Source organism: Lissotriton vulgaris, chromosome 1_1 (genome assembly GCF_964263255.1).
Source record: "Lissotriton vulgaris chromosome 1_1, aLisVul1.2, whole genome shotgun sequence".
Classification (NCBI taxonomy): Eukaryota; Metazoa; Chordata; class Amphibia; order Caudata; family Salamandridae; genus Lissotriton; species Lissotriton vulgaris.
This window is the reverse complement of record NC_141685.1, coordinates 528,542,328-528,563,789: the sequence shown is the minus strand read 5'-3', so window position 1 is coordinate 528,563,789 and position 21,462 is coordinate 528,542,328. Positions and strand designations below refer to the sequence as shown.

General features: G+C 44.9%; 1 protein-coding gene across 1 annotated transcript in view; it reads left to right on the top strand.

The window, feature by feature from the left end:
- Positions 1 to 21,462, top strand: part of VAV3 (vav guanine nucleotide exchange factor 3) — a 1,223,230-nt gene that overhangs the window by 811,007 nt on the left and 390,761 nt on the right. The window contains exon 19 of the mRNA XM_086953893.1: positions 12,408 to 12,453. Coding sequence (XP_086810019.1) covers positions 12,408 to 12,453 — 46 coding nt within the window. The remainder of the gene's footprint in view (positions 1 to 12,407; positions 12,454 to 21,462) is intronic.

The following is a 21,462-nucleotide window of genomic DNA, read 5'->3' as shown; positions in this document are numbered from 1 at the left end:
TATTTGGACATCGTCTCTGGGATATTCTATTGAGTGCGCCTTCCGTCATTTGTTAAAAGACCATAATTATGTGGTCATAGAGAGGGAAGTCTTGGTGGCTGCGTGGGGTATGGAGTACTTCCACACATATTTGCGGGGAGTGTATTTCACAATAAGAATGGACTACAAGCCATTGATGAGGGTGTTGCAACCAGGATGTACACATAAGGTTTCAGTTAAGTTGGTCCATTTTGCGTCAAGATTGTAGGAGTATCGGTACAACGAGTAGAATGTTTCTGGGTGGAAGAATGTACAAGCTGATTGCTTGTTAAGGTTGCTGCTAGAGGGAGATACTGAGGTAAAAGGGGAACATGAGATTGTGTGTGTGGTAGCAAATTTAGAGGATGCAGTGGAAGGTGAGTTTAGTGTTGTCACTCTGAAAGAATGGGAAACAGCTGGGCAGGAGAATTAAGTTTTCAAGGATCTCGTGAGAAGAATTCGGAATGGGTGGAAATGGGAAGGTGAAGTTAAGGATGTTTGCGAGGTTATGTGAAGATGCAAGAGGAACTAAACCTGGAAGCGACGGATGCAGTGGTTTTGAGGGATGAAAAGAATGTTATAAAAGTTGATGACATTGTTGCCCGAGTGCTTGGAAGAAAGTTTTTGGTGGCTAGGCATTGACAATGGTTTGAAGGAATGGTTTGAAAGATATAGTTTGTGCAGGGAGAGTGATAAATGATTGAAGGTTGAAATGGAAGGTATGGGTCCTTGAGGGAGGGGAAAAGTGCATGTATAAAAGTATGTTTGGATTGCATAGGCTCCATGGATTATTTAGGCCATTCCGAAAGATTTACAATGGTGAAAAAACAGAAAATGTCAGGTACTCATGCTCATTCTGAGTATTGCAGGAAAGTTGAACTCGGTGTTGCTTGAACTAGGTTTCTAATTTAAAGTTTTACACAATTAGCTCTTGCACCATGAGTTTGCAATGTTAGAAGATTGTGCCCAGTGGAATATTGTGCCATAAGACCAGTCAAAAAGACCTGTTTCACATGTTATTTCCGACTTTCCAATGGGAGAACCGATATCAAGAGCCAAACTCAGCTAGATAATACTAGTATTATGCAGTAACACTATTTCCCTTGTGTGATACTTTGCAATTGATAGATATGTAGATCTCACCACAAGATGGTAATGGTAGGTCTTTATTGAAATATTGTAGATTCAGCAATAAAGCTATATGGTTCATTCATTTAATTACCTTGCTGTGCATTTCCGAATATATGTTTATCATTTTCTGTCATTCAATCAGAATTTAACGGGGATTTTCTAGTTATGCCTATGAATTCACCTTTCAAGTTTACAATGAGTATGAAGTGTTATACTGAGCGTCAAATATGCCTAGGAGTGAGATCCTGAAATACAGGATATTTATCAACACTCATAGTCAAGAATGTTTGTAATTCTTAGTTATGAGATGGCCTATGTATTGTTCCTGAATTTTGGAGCTGAAGATAATTCTCAGATCCTACCAGCAAGTTGACTAGGAGCTGTTGAAGGTTTTTGTACATTTGTACTTCGTAGGGTCAAAGAATAGCATATTCTAAAAGTATAATGAACAGCTTTATGCATAGTTGAACTCATAGCCGTTTGGATGCAGAACATTCTACGACACAGGTGCTCCTTGACAGAAATAGTTAGACAGTGACAATTTGTGTTTGTTCTTGAAGTAGACTGAGTAATGTGGTGGCTGTTGAAGTCTGAAAAAGATAATCAATACAATGTTCTAACAAAAATGAATGTGTGGACTCGTAGATAATGTGTGCTCTCCTGTACTGTAAAAGTGGTGGAGCAGTGATTGATTATGGTCATACTTTATTTGTTTCTCTAAAAAGAATATGTGATTGGGCTTCCATTTGAATTTGTATATAAACTTGCAATGTATGCACCGTTAATATTGTAAGCATAATTTGGAAATTGGTCTAGTGGCTTGAGCTGCCATCTTTCGAACCTGGGGACCAAGGTTTGGATCCCGGCCTCTGTGCTAGTCTTAACAAAGTGTGTTTCTGGGCAAATCTCTTAATCTCCCTGTGCCTAAAATATGTGTAAAATGTGTTTGTGTAATCCCCATTTGATGTACACAATCTTTTAGATAGACTCCTGATGTAATGTATAGTGCTCCTTTGCTTCACAGCTAGCTAAGCACATATAAATACCAATACATACATATTTGATATATTCAGTTAATGAATAGAACACTTTTCCCCACACACATCAACAACACGTGCTATTACCCTACGTTTTTAACTCTGCAAAAACTTTTACAACCTAGGCCTTTACAACGCAATCCATTACAACGCATTGTCCATTACAACACAATTTACTGTTCTAACTCCACCGGGGCATTGTAATGATGAATGTGTTGTAATGGTTTGCGGTTTGAAGCCCTGCATTGTAAAGATTTTTGCAGAGTAAAAAATGCTGGGTAATGATATGCGTTGTAACGCATGCAGAATAAAGGATGTTTCCCTCAGTTAATTCATGACACCTTTAGTGGATTTCAGTATTTTGAACAACAAACATGTATTGCTGCACTATATTGAGGTTTTGGGGTCTTCTTTCATGTCAGTAATTTGAGGTCACATTAGAACATGTTATACCACTAACAACATTTGTGGATTAATTGCTAGATGAATGGATTTTGTGTGATAAGCAAAGTGCTTAAAACAATAAATCAGGATGAGCAGAATTTGCAAGGAAAATATACTCCACAAGTGTTAAATGCAGAAGTAATGATCAGCAAGCATACAGTAAGTATAGTGACAGAACACTGAGTATAGAACTAATGAAATTAAGAAGGAGGAGTAGACTAGTATCTAGGATCAAGGAGAGTAGGAAATGATGAATGAGGATAATACAATTGTAATCAAACTAAAATAGAAAAGGAACAAAAGATAGTCAATTCTAATGGGAGATGATTATTAGAAAAAACAAGATACCATTTTGCAGCTCAAACAAGATAGAGGTCCAGAAAAACAACCTGGTATTATTAGCCTAAAACAACTAAAAAGCAACGGGAAATATTACATAAAAAAGTGGATGACTGATAGCCAGCAAAGCAAGCCAAATGTTTGACTGTTATGGTTACACGCTGCCAAAGATAGTAGCTCTGACTTTTTCAAACCACTCATGTTGTGCCAGGCACATGAGGTGAAGAGGCATTGTGCTTCCAGGGCTTAGGGCTTGCTGGTGCACAGACCTTCAGAAGAGCCCCCGGCACATGTGTCCAGGGTACATTTAATGGAGTACTTGAACTGTGTGACCTTTCTGTACCCCCTAAACGCTGTGAAGCCCGTAAGGGTTCACCATGGGTATTTTCAGCTGCCATTCTGTATATATTTGTTAATTTGTAGTATTTAGCTGTGTGTAATAAAGTAGTTTTCCTTTTTAAAATTAGAAGCAGTGGATAGCAATGTATTGTTATGTTATGTTATGTTAAAGTTATTTTTAAAGCGCACTTACACCTAACGGTTTCATGGCGCTGTGAACGGGGAGGAGGCAAAACCAGCAGTGAGGATTAATGGACAGATAGTGCGTTACTTGTAGGCCTGGCAGAACAACAATGTTTTCAGGCGGGATCTAAAGTGGGCATAGGAAGTAGTTGATCTAAGTTCCAGAGGGAGTGAGTTCCAACAGGAGGGGGCAAGAAAAGAGATTCTGAGACCTCGTGTTTCTTGCGGGTAAAAGTGGGAGTTGTGAGTAGGGTCAGATGGGAAGAGCGAAGATAACTAGAAGGAAGATAGCGGTGGAGCAAGGAAGAAGTAAAGGTTGGACCAAGGCCGGCCAGTGCTTTAAAGGTGATATAGCCTAGTTTGAATTCGCAGCGTTTGGCCACTGGGAGCCAATGAAGGCTTTTAAGCAGGGGACGGACATGATGGTGTCTGGGTTGATGGAAAATGAGTTTGGCAGCCTGGTTCTGTACCAGCTGCAAACGGCGGAGCTGGTAGGCAGTGATGCCACCCTAAAGTGAATTGGCATAATCAATGCGGTAGATGACCAGGGCCAGAAGTGCCAGGGTTAAGGCCTCTGTAGTTTAAAATCTGGAGATCTTTCGAATTCTGCGAAGGTGGAAAAAGCAGGATGATACCACTGTGCTAATCTGGGACTTCATGGATAGGTCTTTACAAATTATGACTCACAAGCTTTTTGCAGAATCGACAGGGCAAGGAGGAGCCGCCTATGCGGGGGGCCAAAAGTTAGAGTTCCACGGGTTGGAAGTACCTCCGGTCAGGATCAGCTCAGTCTTGTCAGGGTTGAGTTTTAAAGGATTGGCCACCAACCAGTTGCTGATGAGGTACATAGTGGACTGGAAATTATTGATTGAATAATCTGATGGATCGATATCAAACACCAGCTGGATGTCAGAGGGGAGTCAGGTACAAGTTAAAAAGAAGGGGGGAAAGGGATGATCCCTGCGGGACACCACAAGTCAACTTAACTTTTTCCGCAGAGAAGTTGGAAAGGTGGACAGCCTGGTGTTGGTTACTAAGGAAGGAGGAAATCCACCTGAGGGCCAACCACTGAATGCCAGCGTCGCCGACACGGTCGATCAAAGTGATGTGGTCGACCGTGTCGAAGGCAGCCGACAAATCCAGGAGTACTAAGGCCTGGCTGGTGTTACGGTCTGCTCCCCTCCTAAGTTCATCCATGACTGAGAGAATGACTAACTCGGTAGAATGAGCTGGACTAAAGCCAGCTTGTTGTGGGTCAAGAAACTGGGAATGTTCAAAGAATTAGCTAAGGAAGTTAGTGAAATGGGCCTCAAGCATCTTACTAAGGTAAGGGAGCAACGAGATGGGGCGGAAGTTGCTCATTAAGGAAGGGTCAGCATTGGGTTTCTTCAGGATGGGGACGACTTCAGCTATCTTAAAGGAGTTGGGGACAGAGCCTTATCTGAGAGAGTTGTTGAAGAGTGCCAGAGGGGGTTTTGGACAGGTGGTGAAAACTTCTTGTAGAATGTGAGGAGGACAACAATCTGTGGGGAATGTGGGGGAGCCTTAGCCAACCTTTTTTAGTAGAGTAAAAAACTCGTCCTTGGATATCAGGGGTATTTGGTCCACTACCTGGGAATTTTTAATAGTAGATACAGGGATAGTGGGTGGTATGGGGGAAGGGATGCGCTTTTGATTTTAGCGATCTTTTCCGTGAAGTATAAGTTGAGGGAATCACAGAGAGTTTTAGAGGGAAGGGGCTTAATTGAAACTCTGTCTGGATATGAGGCTCCTCAACTTTGGAAAATATATCTTTGGTCTTAGTAGCAGAGTGGGTGATCTTCAGGGAGAAATATGAAGTTTTGGCCTGGAGAATTGTTTGTTTATAGTCTTTAAGCAGCGCCACAAATAACGTTTTTTTACCAGGGGCGTAGTCTCGTCTCCAGCTACGTTCAGCCTGCCTGAGTGTGAGTTTCTTTTTTTTTTTTAAATCATCCGAGAACCATCTCTGGGCATCATGGGGGCGTTTTTGTTTAATTCGCCTAAAAGGTGCAACAATGTCGCTGGCTGATTCGAGCCAGTGTTTAATACTAATGGTCTGACTGTCTAAGGAGTCCTGTTTGACGGGGGATGAGGCACTAAGTAAGGTGCAAAACTCACTAAGGTTGGCCCTACTCCAGTTTCTTGCTGTAAGATTCCCAAAGAGGACCTGTTTTGTATGGGGAACACAGGCCAGGGAGAACGCAATGATGTAGTGATCTGACCATGGGCACGGACAGATAAGGGGTTGAGTGATTTCCAGGTTGGAAGTCCAAACTTGGTCTAGGACATGTCCCTTAACATGCGTAGCGGACTGTATGTGTTGAATGCAGTTCATGCCAGATAGGAGGTCAGTGAAGTCAGAGGAGCTGGAGCTCTTCCATGCGTCTGTAGGCCAGTAGTTAAAGTCCCCAATAATCAATATTTTTGAGTAATTGATTATTAATTGTGATAGCAAATCACCGAAAAATAAGGGGAAATCAGGCTTGGGTTGAGGGGGACAATAGACAAGGACACAAATGAGGGGGGGACAGGGAGGATTCAACTTTTAAGATGAGGCTGCCAACGGAGGGTATGCCAGCAACGTTTAAGGCAGTGAACCTGAGTGAATGTTGGATGATGGCTGCGACCCCGCCTCCCGGCTTCCCGGAGGGTCTGTTGGCTTGGAGAAAGTAGTAGCCAGGGGGCACTGCAGCTAGAATGTCTGGGGTTGACTCCGCAGTGAGCCATGTTTCCTAGCGAAGAGTATGTCGGGTTTCTCTTAGTCCAGTAGCTGGAAGATTTCTAACTGGTGTTTAACCAGAGAGCGGGTGTTTAAGTAACTTAGGAGACGATTAGGATTGCGGTGATTCTGCATCCTCCGGGCCGGCGGAAGCCATCGCCGGCCCGGAGGATGCAGAATCACCGCAGCAGTGCCTCCAAAGACCACCCACCAGATTAGGATGGCTGGGGGTCATCAGCGGATGGGAAAAGCGTCCGCCGCTTTTCCGCCGTGGTCGCCTTCCGACTATGGTAGAAAAGCTGTCATATGGTGGCGGTGTCTATCAGACATCGCCAGCCATATTAGGATGGAGTAGGAAACATGCTTTTCCACGGCGGGTTTTCCGCCGTGGAAAAGCATGTGGTCTTTTGAGTTTGGGGGCCCGTTTCGGGCCCCCAGGGTGTCAGGGGGTGGGGGTGCACATGGGGGTACCTATGGTACCCCCCTGCATTTACATGAACAAAGCGGCAGGCACAGCGCGGTGCCTGCCACTTTGTGCATGTAAATGCAATACATGTTTTTGTAACCTTGCGGCGGGTGCTGCTTCAAGCAGCACCCGCCGCAAGGTTAAAGATACAAGATGTGACCGCCAGGGTGGAGGTCACATCCTAATTGCACCGGAGGGGCCACCGCTGCCCCTGCGGATGGTCCCTCCACCTCGGGGGTGGCAGGTCCGTCCGCCATCCTGATAGGCCCCTAAGTGTCAGGGTGGTGTTAGCTTCTCCTCTAGGCGGAGGGGATAAAAGAACTCGTGGGTCCGGAGGATTAGGGAAAGGGATAACTGCTACAGAGGGGACTGTAAGTTCAGGGAATGTGGTCCTAGGGCTGAAGAACCCCAATGAATCAAGAAGGGCTTGAGTGCTGGGGCTAAGAGGCCAATTGTCATAGAGATGAATCAGTGCTTAGACCGTATGGGAGATGAAATGGGCAGAGTTCCCTGCCCCTTGCCCCGGTCGGCCGCGGACGGGCGCAGCGGGCTTGCCTTTGGAGTGCCTGTGGCGCGCCGGCGGCGCGCCCGCTGCACATCTGAAAGGGCATAAGCAATATATAGCTTAGCCCCTCCTCCAGCTAGACTGCAGCCTATGGTCCTGCCGGGCTCAGGGACTGACCCAAGATGGCACCCTGCCCTCCACACAAACGGCAATACAGCAGCGATGACCCGGGGCAGGGGGAGCACACCTGACAACAGGTAAGGGAGGGGATTGGGAGTTAGAGAAGAAGCCGCAATTAAAAATGGTAAAAAAAATTGATTTTAAAAGCGCAAATGATACACTAGGAGCGAGCAAGTAGCGATCAGGTAAGAGCAGAAGAGTACACAGTAATCTAAATCATTACATCCAAAGTACCTCGCAGTCTGCCCCCAGCGTTCAAGCGGAATCGTAGGAGCTGTCACCACCTACTTCTGCCGCAGCGCTCCTCACCCTTTCAGCCAAGATATAGTCTAGCCCCTCCTCCAGCTAGACCGCAGCCTATGGTCCTGCCAGGCTCAGGAACTGACCCAACATGGCGCCCTGCCCTCCACACAAACGGCAATACAGCCACGATGGACCGGGGCAGGGGGAGCACACCTCGCAACAGGTCAGGGAGGGGATTGAGAGTTAGAGAAGAAGCAGCGATTAAAAATTGTAAAAACAATTGATTTTAAAAGCGCAAATGATACACTAGGAGCGAGCAAGAAGCGATCAGGTAAGAGCAGAAGAGTACACAGTAATCTAAATCATTACATCCAAAGTGCCTCGCAGTCTGCCCTCCAGCACTCATGCGGGATCTTAGGAGCTGCCACCACCTACTACTGCCGCAGTGTGCCTCACCCTTTCAGCCAAGATATAGCCTAGCCCCTCCTCCAGCTAGACCGGAGCCTATGGTCTTGCCGGGCTCAGGGACTGACCCAAGAGGGCGCCCTGCCCTCCACACAAACAGCAATACAGCCACGATGGACCGGGGTAGGGGGAGCACACCTTGCAACAGGTAAGGGAGGGGATTGAGAGTTAGAGAAGAAGCAGCGATTAAAAATGGTAAAAACAATTGATTTTAAAAGCGCAAATGATACACTAGGAGCGAGCAAGTAGCAATCAGGTAAGAGCAGAAGAGTACACAGTAATCTAAATTATTACATCCAAAGTGCCTCGCAGTCTGTCCCCCAGCGCTCAAGGGGAATCGTAGAAGCTGCCACCACCTACTACTGTATTAAATGTTGTTTGTTCCATTTCTGAGTTCCGAATCTCTAGTCCACAGCACCTCTCTTAAATAAACATTGTCTGCTCGCTACCATGAGTGGCAAGTTCTAAAAAGATTTGCTTTGTTCCGGGTTTGGGGTCCTTGGTAACCGGGCACTATGACACCAGTGGCAAAAGACCTCAGTTGTTACAATTGGGTCAATTACCTTCTGACTTCCCTAAGACCCTCCGACTCACATTTCTCCCAAACTGTAAGTGTGTTGTTCTCTCTTGTAAACACAAATTTTGTAGCTTGCCATTGTTTCCTGTTGACCTGACTCACCTATCTGTCCTCATGTGATGGGCATGGATCAGGCTAGCAGTCAACTAACATCATCCGTACAGCACCCTGCCTTGGGTCTGCCCTTCACATATCCCGCATTCTTATTGGCTACATACGTCAGTAAGTCTCCAATAGTCCAATTTTGCTTGCTGGTACCAGAAATATATTAGTTTCTTACCTTCTGAATTTAGATATCCCTCATGGAGGCGTCGGTAGCAAAACAGGCTCAGGTGTTTCTGTTGGCCTTCAGTATGTAGATAATTGCTTTTAGCAAAATGACTGAACCCAGGGAAACTCTGGGTCCCTGATCACCAATTGCCCTTTTCAACCTGCACACAATGAGTTGCTCTAGTTCAAAGCAGGGTCCATATCTAGCTGAATATACACACTGATATATTCTGTTCCAATCGCCCACTGCTTTCCTGCCATCTGAATTTCAAGGACCTCAAGGGAGTGGCCATTAACCATTGGGGTAGTGGATTGCTGTCAGTTTTTCCTGTCTTTTGCAACTCTCTAAGCATCACAAACACCTTAAATGAAGAAAGAAAAATACTTTATGCCACAACCATTTTTTTCGAATTGATTTCTGTGACCCTGTCTCCACAGAATGATCCACTCTCATGACGGCTTTTAGAGTTATCAGGTGATCCCTGTGGAATACCCATCCTATTAGTTCTGGATTTGACATGGCAATATTTTGGGGACAGTAAGAAGACTATTCTGTGTCTCAGGCTCCCTTGATAGTATCCCATCAATTCTGCCCCCCAAAAAAGCAGATCCATTTAAGAACATGGTTGGTATAGCTGGGGTTGAAGCTATGGAGCTATTTACTTGGCTGGAGTGCATCATCAGGTCTTTCTTGTTGGGTGTCAACTATCACTAAAGCCAGCCTCATGAATACTTAGGGCCTGATTACAAGTTTCGTGGTGCTGCATGGGTCCATCCTGCCGCCGCACCGCCAGACCCGTGGTCAGGCCACCCAGCAGATTACAAGTATTTCTCATGTCTGACAGGATTTTTTTTACATTCCCAGGGCGAAGCCCTGAAAATGGACACTGCAATGGGAACGCCCAAAACAGTTCCTGCATGGCATGGAGTGTAAAGTCCATACCGTGCAGGAACTGGGGTGTATGCACACAGGGGAGCCACGCCTTGTGCCCCTCTGCATGCACCCGATGGCGTAGAGGCATTTGTTTCTTCCCTGCCATGGTTTTCATGGAGGAGGAACCGCCATGAAAACCGTGGCGGAGAGGAAACTTGTAATATGCCGTGGCGGTCCTGCCAAGCATATTGCGGCATCCTGACCACTGCAACATCGCCGGGAAACGGTGGGTGTGGCGAAGCAATGGAGAGCCGACTGTCCTAGTTGTAAGAGGGCGGCCAGAAGACCACCACCGCCGCACCCCCACAAATCTGGCAGTTGGTGGGCTGTCATATTCGTAATTAGGCCCGAAGAGTTTTTGAGTGGAGGCTCGGAGTTGGACGCACAGCCAACTAGTCTTGCCCCCTGCTATTCTCATTTCAGTAGAAGAGCTGAATTTGCTATGCAGACACTTTTCCACTCACATATGTTCTGTGTAGACATATGACATTTGGCCAAGGAAGTCATTTTTAGCACCACTGCTGAAAGTGTTGGAACATAGTGCTGCCCTCAGGCTTGAGATAAAGGTAGTATTTAAAGAGGATTTAGTGGCATGTTGGCAGCTATGGAATAGAGATTGGAAGACAGTGTCAGAACGAGGTTTATGTAGGGCATGGAAGGTCACGTGGTTGAGGATCAGAGGGGAATGGTGCAGTACAAGATGGGTGGAACTGCAGTGAGTGAGGGCTAAAGTGCCTACTTGAAATTTGAATGGAGTTACGGTTGCAGGGGAGACTACAGGCAATGAGGAGTCAATGTGTTATCCAGTAATAAAAAGCAATGCCTGCTGCATTGCTTCAGAAACCGTGAGAATGTTCACAGTTTTTTTTATCGTGCATTATTTTATTCATTAATAAAAAAAAATTGCACCGTTGTTTTACGAAATGGAAAGGAATGAGCATTGTCTTATTTAATAACGAAAATTGAAATCGTTGTTTTGACCCCAATGGTGACAGAGATGAAAACATTTTCTTATACATAATGGACCGTAGAGCATACAAATACAGTGTGCCAAAGGAAACTTGCAAAGTCTTTGTGGTCTTTGTGTAATGCTATGAAATAAAGGTGTGTATCTAAAAACACTGCTTTGTTAGAACTGTTAAATCAGATTCAGATTGACAGCCCTATGTTGCTTAAATGATAGCTATGCTCTGTGGATTTCTACAGCTGTTAAAACTGATTGTCAGTCCTTCGTGTTGGTAATTGCCCCATTCTGTTGTTCGCAATTGAATAATTCATGAAAAACTCAACTTTTCATACTCCATAAACAAGCAACCTCACCCTTGAAAGCATAACTAAATATAAATATGAAAATAACACTATGAAGTGATGTCCGATGAAAACAAATGTGACCACATTGGAATTATTCAAAAAGCCATATGCTACATTTAAGTGTGCAAATCACTTGTACGAATGTAAATTCTCATGTTGTATTTACAAAATGTGATTTTACACTTACAAGTGATTTACACATGATTGCTTTTATATCAGTATGGTTAAGTGTCCATAAAGTTGCTCTGAGGACTACTAGATGTGCATTCCAGGTTTGTGATGCGTTGCAGATTTGGTGAACACCAACATATGTGCACGTTTGTAGGTACTCACAAACATTTACAAGGCCCATTTCTGCCCTAGATACTTACTCTGGCAAAGTGTAGAAGTAAATCGGTGTAGATATTGTGGTAATCCTCAAATATTGAAAGGAGTACGTTGGAAGAGTTTCTTGATGAGGAACAATATTTATCCGATAGAGAAATTAAAAAGTATTCAGGTGTGCATAAATGTAAATCTGTAACATTTACGCATCTGTCAATCCTCATGGTTATGAGAAACTTAATGCTCAAAACAGATATCAAGAAAGCTCGATACATTATCCCCGCTTTTATAGGCAGGAAACTGCAGATAAAGCGGCGATAATGGGCTTGATAATATGCTCTATGGAATTCCAATCGAAGCCCATGTTAGATGTCTTCACATCTAACATGGGCTTCGATTGGAATTCCATAGAGCATATTATCAGGACCATTATCGCCGCTTTATCGGCAGTTTCCTGCTGATAAAAGCGGCGATAATGTATCAAACTTTCTTGATAATATGCCTCAGAGTTCCTGAACCACTCCTCAGAAACGTCTCTAAAGCTTAAAGTGAGTCCTCTTGAACATCTTTGTGAATCCTAAAAAAACCTGAAATTGACTCCAGTTATAGGCGAAAGGTTACAGGACTAAATTTCAAAAGTTTAAAACATTTCCGATCAATTGTTTTCAATGTTGTTGAGTATTTGTAAGGGGTTCTCAGTACGAACTGGATGAAGCCTCATCTTTGTAGTGAATGGTTTATTCAGTTATTACTCTCTCTTTCGCTCTCTCTCTGACTCTCTCTCTCTCTCTCTCTCTCTCTCTCCATATATATATATATAAATATATGTATAGGGTTGAGTGTGTGTGTGTATACAGATATGCAACCAATTAAGATCAGCTTGTGTTTTGTCTTTTCACAGAAACAAACAAATGGACTCCGAAGACCTTCTAGACACATAGACCCAGGTTTGCTTTACTCAATGTTTCTAATTAAAGGTTTGAAGTTATACATTAGATATGAAACGTGAAGATTTACATTGTGATGTCACCATATATGGCTTTGTTGTTTCAATATTTGCCTGAGCTGTTAAGTAGAGTCTTATGATCTATCACTTGTACAATGTCGTATTTATCATAGCGAGGCCCCTAGTCACTGTAAATCTTTTCCTTCGTCCTATTGTAATGTGCTGTGCAAGGTAAACACAAATCTCCTGGAGGGGCTGTAGTGAGAAATTGCTCTAAGAAGCATTGGCTTTGTTTTTACCAAGGTTTTAAAGCGACTTTGCTTTATTGTGGATTTCTGGAGGGTTTGAGATTCAATTATGTGCAATAAATATCACACAAAAATTAGGTTTTTTTTTACAAACTGTAGCCACAATTGAGTGAACCTCTTCCCTTGAGACCAATTATTTAGAGGCAAATGAGTTCTTTAGCGGTAATGCTAGCACTCCAAACATAGTCCTTGCCATAATTTTAAAATAATTATGTTTTTGTCCTTTACGTGTTTCTCTCTATACTTTAATTACTGAGCATTTATTATAAAGATGGTGCTAGTGTTGTAAAAAGAAGTTGTAAATTGCTAAAGGTTTCCGAATGCAGAAAGCGACGCTTCCTCTAGAAGAGCATTAAATTGCACCAGAACGCGATGCTGTACCCATCCTTTTGAATTGATATATTCCTCTAAAGCAGGGGTCTTCAAACTGTGGGGCGCGACCCCCAGTCGGGCTGTGGAGCGATGCAAAGGGGGTCGCGCCTTCACAGTCATACTTCTTCCCAGGCCCAAGGGCTTCAGCCCCCCTCCTCCCTCGTTGTGTCTCTCTGCCGGGCTGCTGCTGCAGTGTAACTCGAGCTGTGGGCTGGGCTGGGCAGTGTCTGGAGTCATCTCCAACACACCCTAGTTTTTCACAGGTCTTTAACGACCATTTGCATATTTACATGCCTTTGTAAACTGATTACAGAGGCTTAGTTATTTCCTGGTTTCAGTACCCCCTGGGCCCCCACTGTGCCTGTTCCTTACATTTTTATTTTACAATTAGTGTTGTAGTGTGAAAATGTCACACCAAATAGACTATTAAATACAAAAGTATCTATGCATTAGTTATGTGACTTTTCTGTCTTTTTTCTCTTTGTCAGTCAGGGATAATTGAGGCAGCCCTAGAACACAATTAAAAGTGCTTTCCATTTATATTTGTTGTTCGAAGTATGCACAGATAAGTGCTTAAAATACAGCTTTAGGTGTCTGCTTATTTTTGTACCGACTGGGCCATCAAAATAATCTGCTGGCAACCCTAACCATAGGACTGTAAGTTTGTTGCAGGATCAGCACATTATTTATTTCCTCCACCCTCGATCCCCGATAAATGCTGCAGTAGTTTAACTTAGATCTTAAACCCTACGCCGCCGTCAAGAACATGCTGAGTTACTTCAAGTGTATGGAAATGCACCCTGCATTCAGACAACTCGCTCCTCATTCTCGTCCTTCACTTTCACACTCACCGTGCACTCACACTGATCACCATACACTCACACCATTCACCCTGCACTCACAGTAATCACAATGCACTCACACTGATCACCGTGCACTCACACCATTCACCTGCTCGCCCTGCACTCACAGTGATCACTCTGCACTCACAATGCACTTGCGCTGTTCACCCTATACCTCACCCTACAGTCACACGAGTTCACTACTCATCCTGTACTCATGTGACACTTCACTCACCTGACCCCCTCACTGCTCAATAAGCAACTCACTAAAACAAGCCCATCAGTAATCATACATTCATTTGTCCCATTCTGAACTTGCATCCGCACCCAAATTCATACGCCACCTCACTCACCCTGCAGTCACTTCTCTTACCCTACTCTCACACTGTTGCATCGCTCACCGTGCACTCACATGGGCACTCTTGTCACCCACACAGTGTGCAGAGGGTTAATGTGCCTGCTACAAAGATCACAGAACTGAGTGTGAGTAAACTATGAGTAGCACTATAAAAAAAAAATGTTTGTCAGAAAGGTGTTATAGAGAGATGAAGTGCATTGTTAAAGTGAGAGGTTGGATGGGGAGAGTTCAGATGTTGTAAAGAGGGCTGAAAGAAATAGCCTGCAAAGTGAGAGAAGTATCTGGATTTAGGAGAGGAGAGAGGGAAAGAAGGGAGGGGGTGAGAGGAAAGCTGCATGGGTAAACTGCTTAACTCTGCACAAAACCACCAGGTTTTTAAGGGACCCCTGCCTCTCCTGGCCGGGGCCAGGTGAGCTTCTAATGTGACAGCACGTATTCCTGCAGAGTGGAAGGCCCTTGTCAAAGGTTGACTAGAAATCTTTCTGTTGTTAATTGCTGTATTTTGGTTATAAACGGGTACTGATGGGGTGAAATCTTTCCTCAGTGTTACTGTGTGTAAAAAATGTCAAAATAATGAAGCAATGCTATCCCAAAGCCTATCGCGTAATTTGGTCCTCACTTGCCTCATAATTCTAGTAGCCCTGCCTACAGGTTTAGAAATTTTTGTCGGGAGGGGGTCCTTACGCCTCAAAATGTTGACAGGGGGGGTCTCGGCATCCAAAGGTTTGAAGACCTCTGCTTTAAAGGAAACGGGGATACTTTCCACATTGTTGATTATACATTTCATTTTTTTCAACATTCGATCACATAATTCTTCATACAATTATACTCTTCATAAAACCAGATTCCCTGCCCCTAAACAGGACAATTATGTTCTGGCTGGAGGTATGTGTTTCACAGCACGAAAAAGATAGTACAAATGTGTCTGTCGTGAATCATGCGTCCAAATCTGTATGTCTTGTAAATGTATCCTAATAGTGTGACTTTTAAGGATTATGGTTATTGGTGTTGATTCACTGGAAAATAAGCAGTGTCCGATGTAGAAACCATTCTTGGGTTTTCACAGTAATGCATTTTGTATTATGCAAAATCTATGTTGTGATTTGGTAAATTTTTATTTTATTTTATATATTTTATTGGGATTTTGCATGTTATCACCACAGTTTCCATTTGGTCATGTCACATCAACTTACATAGTTCTTTTCTCCAATCTGCGGAGCCAGCATGCTTCAAATATCAGGAGCTCATTTCCTCAGAGCATCCTCTGAGACGCTTATAGTTCACATTTTTCTTATACCGTTTTGTGACAATGAATAACAATAGCATTCAGCTTATCCCACCTCCCCCTTCCTAAGGTTGTGTTATTCCTTACATATGCAAGAGAAAAACCTGTCCTACTTCTAATATGATATTCGTCTATACTGCGTTCTTTGTTGGAGGTCCTCTAGTCATTTCCTCTATGTCTAGCTCTTCCTGTTCTGATGGAATTAGTTCTACCGCCCCAGCTGGGGAGTCCTCTTTTTATTTCTTTGTTATATCTGCTGTCATGAGGTACCAGGCCATCTCATCCTCTTCTAGTTTATCGTCTCGTCTGATCTTTTTAGGTCTCGCTGGTGTTGCAGCGCGAAAGCGCTGTCGCCAGTGAGATCTTTTGTTACTGTATGGCTTGCCAAGTGGTACAGACCGGTGCACGAGCCGATTGGGATCTGTGGACGCGCTTATATATAAACGGCGCGCAAACACACACACACGGCGTTACTTAGGCTGGCCGCAGGCACGCACACACGCACACACTTCTGCTGCCACCGCGGGGCTCTCCCTCAGGCATGGGAGCCCCGCGTCACCACTGCTCCTCTGGGCCAGCCACTCCATGGGCGCAGGCTTCTCACAGAAGACGGAAGTCCCGCCCCACGACAGGCGTGACGCTCCCGAACTTCCGGTTTCAGGATGTGCACGCTCACGGCTTGTTTTATTATTGTGTTCGGGCACCAGACTTTTACCCAACATTCTGACACTTGGCCCCGAAGTCACACTCTGGCCACTGGGTTAGTGTACAATATTTCCATCCATTTGATATATTTTCTTCCTAATCCCATCCTTTCAAGTACTGCCCATATATTGCCCATATATACTCCCAATCGACTGAATCGAAAGCCTGTTGAATATCCAACAATGCCCATGTGCAGCTCTCCTTTTCTTTACTCATGTGCCAATTTACGCAGATTATATGGTGTATTCCTTTTAGGAATAAACCCAGTCTGGTCCGGATGGATCAATTGGGGCATATAGGGCAATAATCAGGATTCTAGAACCCCAATAAGTATTTTGGCATCTATATTTAATAGGGAAATGGGCCTATAGAAGTTCGGACAGAGGAGGGTTTTATCTTGTTTGAGGACCATAGTCACCACCGCCTCTCACATAGTTTTTGGTAACTGGGGCTTCGTTAAATACTTCCAATAAAAGATCAGCTAACAGCAGAGCTAATTTCTGATAGAACTCTGCTGGGAGCCGGCCGCTCCCCGGATTTTTCTCCGGCTTTAGCTTTCTGATAGCTGTGATAATTTTATCATCTCGAATTGGTGCTCCTAGGGCTTCCGCCTCTGCTCTCCCTAGTGTGGGGAGTGCAGTGTTATCCAGTAATTCCTGTAGTATTTGCAGGTGTACCTGGAGATTATTTGTGCATGTTGTCTCTAACTGAGTTGCAAATTCTTTGAGGATCACCCCTTGTGTGTGTATTTATTTATTTATTTATTTATTTATTAATTTATATCCTTTATAGAGTGCATGAATCACCCCAGCCGGGTATCTGTGCACTGTAACAGCCTTAGACAACCAAAATGGGAAAGATCAGAACAGCGAGGTTTTTAGCAGCTTTCTGAAGGATAGGTAGTTGGTGCAGAGACATAGGTGCAAGGGTAGTTGGTTCCAAAGTAATGGAGCCAATTAGGGAAATGATTTACTCCCTAATCTAGCCTGTTTTATGCGAGGTATGAGGAGGAGATCTTTGAACCCTGAGCGAAGGGTCCTAGAGGGAGTGTATCTGACCAGCTTGTCCGTCATATATATAGGTCCCATATAGTTTAGAGCTTTGAACACAATGCAGCAAATCTTGAAGTTGATTCTTTTGCGAATGGGTGGCCAATGCAGTTTACGGAGTAGGGGAAGTGAAGCTGTTCTGGGGGGGGGGGGGGGCGTTGGTCACTAAACGGGCTGCCCTATTCTGAACTACCTGCAGGCTGTTTAACCCTTTCGATGCTCATGACGAGCTCAGCTCATCATGATGCACAGTTGAGCTGTGCTGATGACGAGCTGAGCTCGTCATGACACCAGCAAAATGGCAATTTCCAGCACAGGAGGGGGAAAACGCCTAGCAGCCAAGGTGTTAAGGATGATTCCTTGGCTGATGCTAGAGTCCATTTGTAGGAATGGTGGACCACTAACATTTCCTGCAGTTTGGTTTATGGTAGGAAGTTAGTGATCATGGGCAGGCTTGGGTCTGGTGCATCATTCAGTTATATCTAGTAGGTTAAGAGTAAGTGATGAGAACAAAAGTTGTCTTAGTCATTGTTTGTGGCACAATCAGAACTTACTTGAACGATCCCAGCTAGAAGTGGAATTGGTAAGGTTAGGATACATTTATGTTTGCATTAGCTTGCTTTTAAAAAAATGCTGTGTTATTGTTCACAAAAGTCCAGACATATTTGGTCATGTACGGGAACCACAAACAGTGAGCAGATTCACAATAATGCCAAGCCATGAGTATCATAAATAATGGGTTGCTTACAAATGATGCATCACCAAAAATACAATGGGGCAAATAAAAATAATCAGAAAAATCCAAGTCATTTGTAAAGTACACTGAGGTAAGGCAATGGTAAATGGACAAGGGAAAAGGTGATATTTTGTGGTCATACTGCAATAACAAAAGGCACACAGAGGAGGCTCATTGACAGAAAACTCAAACATTATATACCATTACATCAGTATATCGCATTGTAGTATATTTAATCTTTATACATAAGATTATTCTTCCTGCAGCAACATCTCCATAATAGGTGTCTTGATAACTATGCATATTCACTGAAAAGGTGAAGTTCACAGACGTAGAGATTGACCCCAATATTGTTACTGAAAGTAAGGAGTATACACCACATAAGTCCAAACCAGTCAGGGTAACAACAGAAGACATCAGCAAAGGAGCTGCAACTACACCTTGAACCTGACAGCGTTTCTGCGATCAATGAGATTCAACAGAAGGATCATCTATCAGTTGGAGAAAGAAAACTATTTGAAATGGGATTCCTGGTTGGCTCGGGCATGCGCCTAAGCCAGGCAGAAACCACCACTCTAGTCAGAGCAAGGGAGTTACATGCTGAAGTTAACCCCTGTTCACCCCCTTGGTAGCTTGGCAGAGCAGTCAGGCTTAGCCCAGAGGCAACGTGTAAAGCGTTTGTGCAAAACACTCCCACACCAGCGACTCACTAGGCACACCACAAAAGATACTCCACACAAGGTTATGTAAAAATAGCCTTCGTATTATCCATATAACACATTGAAACTTGAACATGCATATACACTGTGCCACCTGGCTCTTGGCATGCCTTTACAGGGATTATATACACCACAGAGCCAAATGGGCCTTTGCCATAACATCACAGCTCACAGTTAGTGAAGACAACCAGTAACCACTGATAAGGGCACACTTAGCACGAACACATTAGGCATAAACCATCAGCAGCAGAAGTGCACCATATCATTATCACTACACATATGGGTATTCAGCATAGCACATTATGCATACACAGAATTAGCAGTGCAGGGCATCATTTCCACAACACGTCATGCCACTCTGAGGCATAACCAATAACTGCACAATATGCCACAATATCCCTGAGAGCCCACGGGCCCCCAATCGGTAGTCCTAGTGCCTCTTCGCTCCCCCTTGGACTACAGATACTACTCCTCTTCCTTAGTGAGGAGTGGTGGCCTCCGTCGAGGTTTACCCCGGATTGACCAAAACACCACAATGCCCCCAGTATCAGGATGCTCGCAGCTGCCCACGACCATGCGGCGCAGCTGCAACTAGGTTGGGAATGCAGAAATAAAGAAAAGGGTCTCCCACCTAGAGATCCATAGGCTTAGCGTGAGCACACCGTCCTTGGGTGTACATACTGACCCTATTCACTGGGCCTCTCTTTGCTTTTCCGATCTCCTCGCCGCGTCCGGCAATCATTGGTAACCCTCCTCTCCCTCTACCTGGTAGGGGGAGGTGGGAAGTCATGGAATGGAGCCCGCGATGCTCAGTTTCTTCTACTTGGGTAATCCCGGGTAATCCCGGGTCGAGGAGCCCGCAAGGCACCAGCTCCACCTTCCGCCGGGCCCGCCCACAAACAAGATCAGGCAGCATGCGGGGCTCTCCTGGTCATCACGGGAGCCCCAGCCACAGACAGGCTGCACCTCCGCCTGACTTCCTTTTCCTCCATAGGGGTCAGCTCCTGTTGGCTCGCCGTTCCCGGCAACGGGCCCCGTCCACAACCAGGCTCAGCCTGGCTTCTGCTTTGTCTCCATGTCCAGTCTTGCCGCGTGGCATCTTGGGACTCCGGGCCGGATTTGGAAGCAGGAGAAAAGGGGGTGGGGAGGAACACTTCTGATTTCCAGCTCTCCCCTCTGGTTGCCACGAGCAACAGGGACCGGGCAGCACCAAACATGCAATGTGTGAACCACCACAGCGCTCATCACGGGCTTTCTGTAAATTACAACCAGGATGCTCTGCACGCTCTTTCCCCAAGTAAAAGGTGGGAGTAGAGGGAAGAGCTCTCCGTACCCTGTGCAGCGCTCCACATGCACTTTGAAAGAGCAGGGTGAATTTCCAGCGCTTACTACATGCTGGAACAAAAAATACACAGTGCTAGGAACAGAGCGGCCAGCACACCGGGTCCCTCAGCAGGTGGGAAGTCTTTTCAGCCCGCCCCCCCATCAGACAGCAGGTCATTCCCCAGTGGCGGTTCCTCCTGGCGTCCGGCAGACCTCTTCGTCCAGTCCCAAGTAAGGACAGTTCCAGTTCAAAAGACATGGGGTCACATCCCCAATATTTATACTGCACATGGTATTTGTTCTGCCCTGGTACAGGGCCCTGGACTCAGTCCAAACCAGTTCTGGGGGGCACTAGTCAAGTGCAGAACACTCCCCTTTGTAAGTGTAGGCCCTGGCCACAGACACATCATAGGGGGCAGAGTCATCATTGTGGAAGGGAGGCACAGACTTATTCAGGTTGAGGTGCTACTCCTCCCACTACTCCAAAAGCAGATCAGGCCTATTCAGCCTAGAGCTGACTCCCCCAGACCCTCCCAAGCCACTGCACCTCCCCAGTCCCTGTCACTCCAAGGCCAGCCGGTCAATACACAACAGGCAGGCACAAAGACACATAGCACACAGAAATGCCTACTTCTAAAAATGGCATTTCTAATAGTGATTATAAATCTGTGAGCACCAGTATGCAGCATTTATCACCACTATTCCAAACATACCATTATGTCAGGAATTGCAACTGAAGCACATATCAGGGAATCCCCAATGCATTCCTATGAGAGTGCAGCCTCACAGCAGTGAGAATCCAAATTGGCTGTTTGTCACTATCAGGACATGCCACACAGTTAAGGCACATGTCCTACCTTTTACCTACACCACACCCTGCCAATAGGGATAGCTAGGGACTACCTTAGGGGTGACCACCTTATATGCTACGTCACAGTGGCAGTAAATTGCACGTGCAGACCCTGCAATGGCAGCAGCCTGAGACAGGTTTGAAAGGGTACTTTGGTGGATGGCGCAAGCAATTCACCATAGAGAGCACATGCACTTTTACACTGAACAGCAGTAAATCCTGCATATCAGCCTTTCATGTTTTACCATCACCACTATCTCCTATGGCAAATCTTTCCTTTTGTGGGCAGTTCGATGCTCTACCTCCTTAGCATGCACCTATTTGGCACTAATAGAAATGTTGCAAATCATCTTCTTCAGTATGAAGTCATACCTGCTATAGTTAAAAGTCATGCAACATAATCGAGAAGGTCAGCAATGAAAAGTCCTGGGCAGAGGACTTCTTCATTGTGTGATGTATCTTT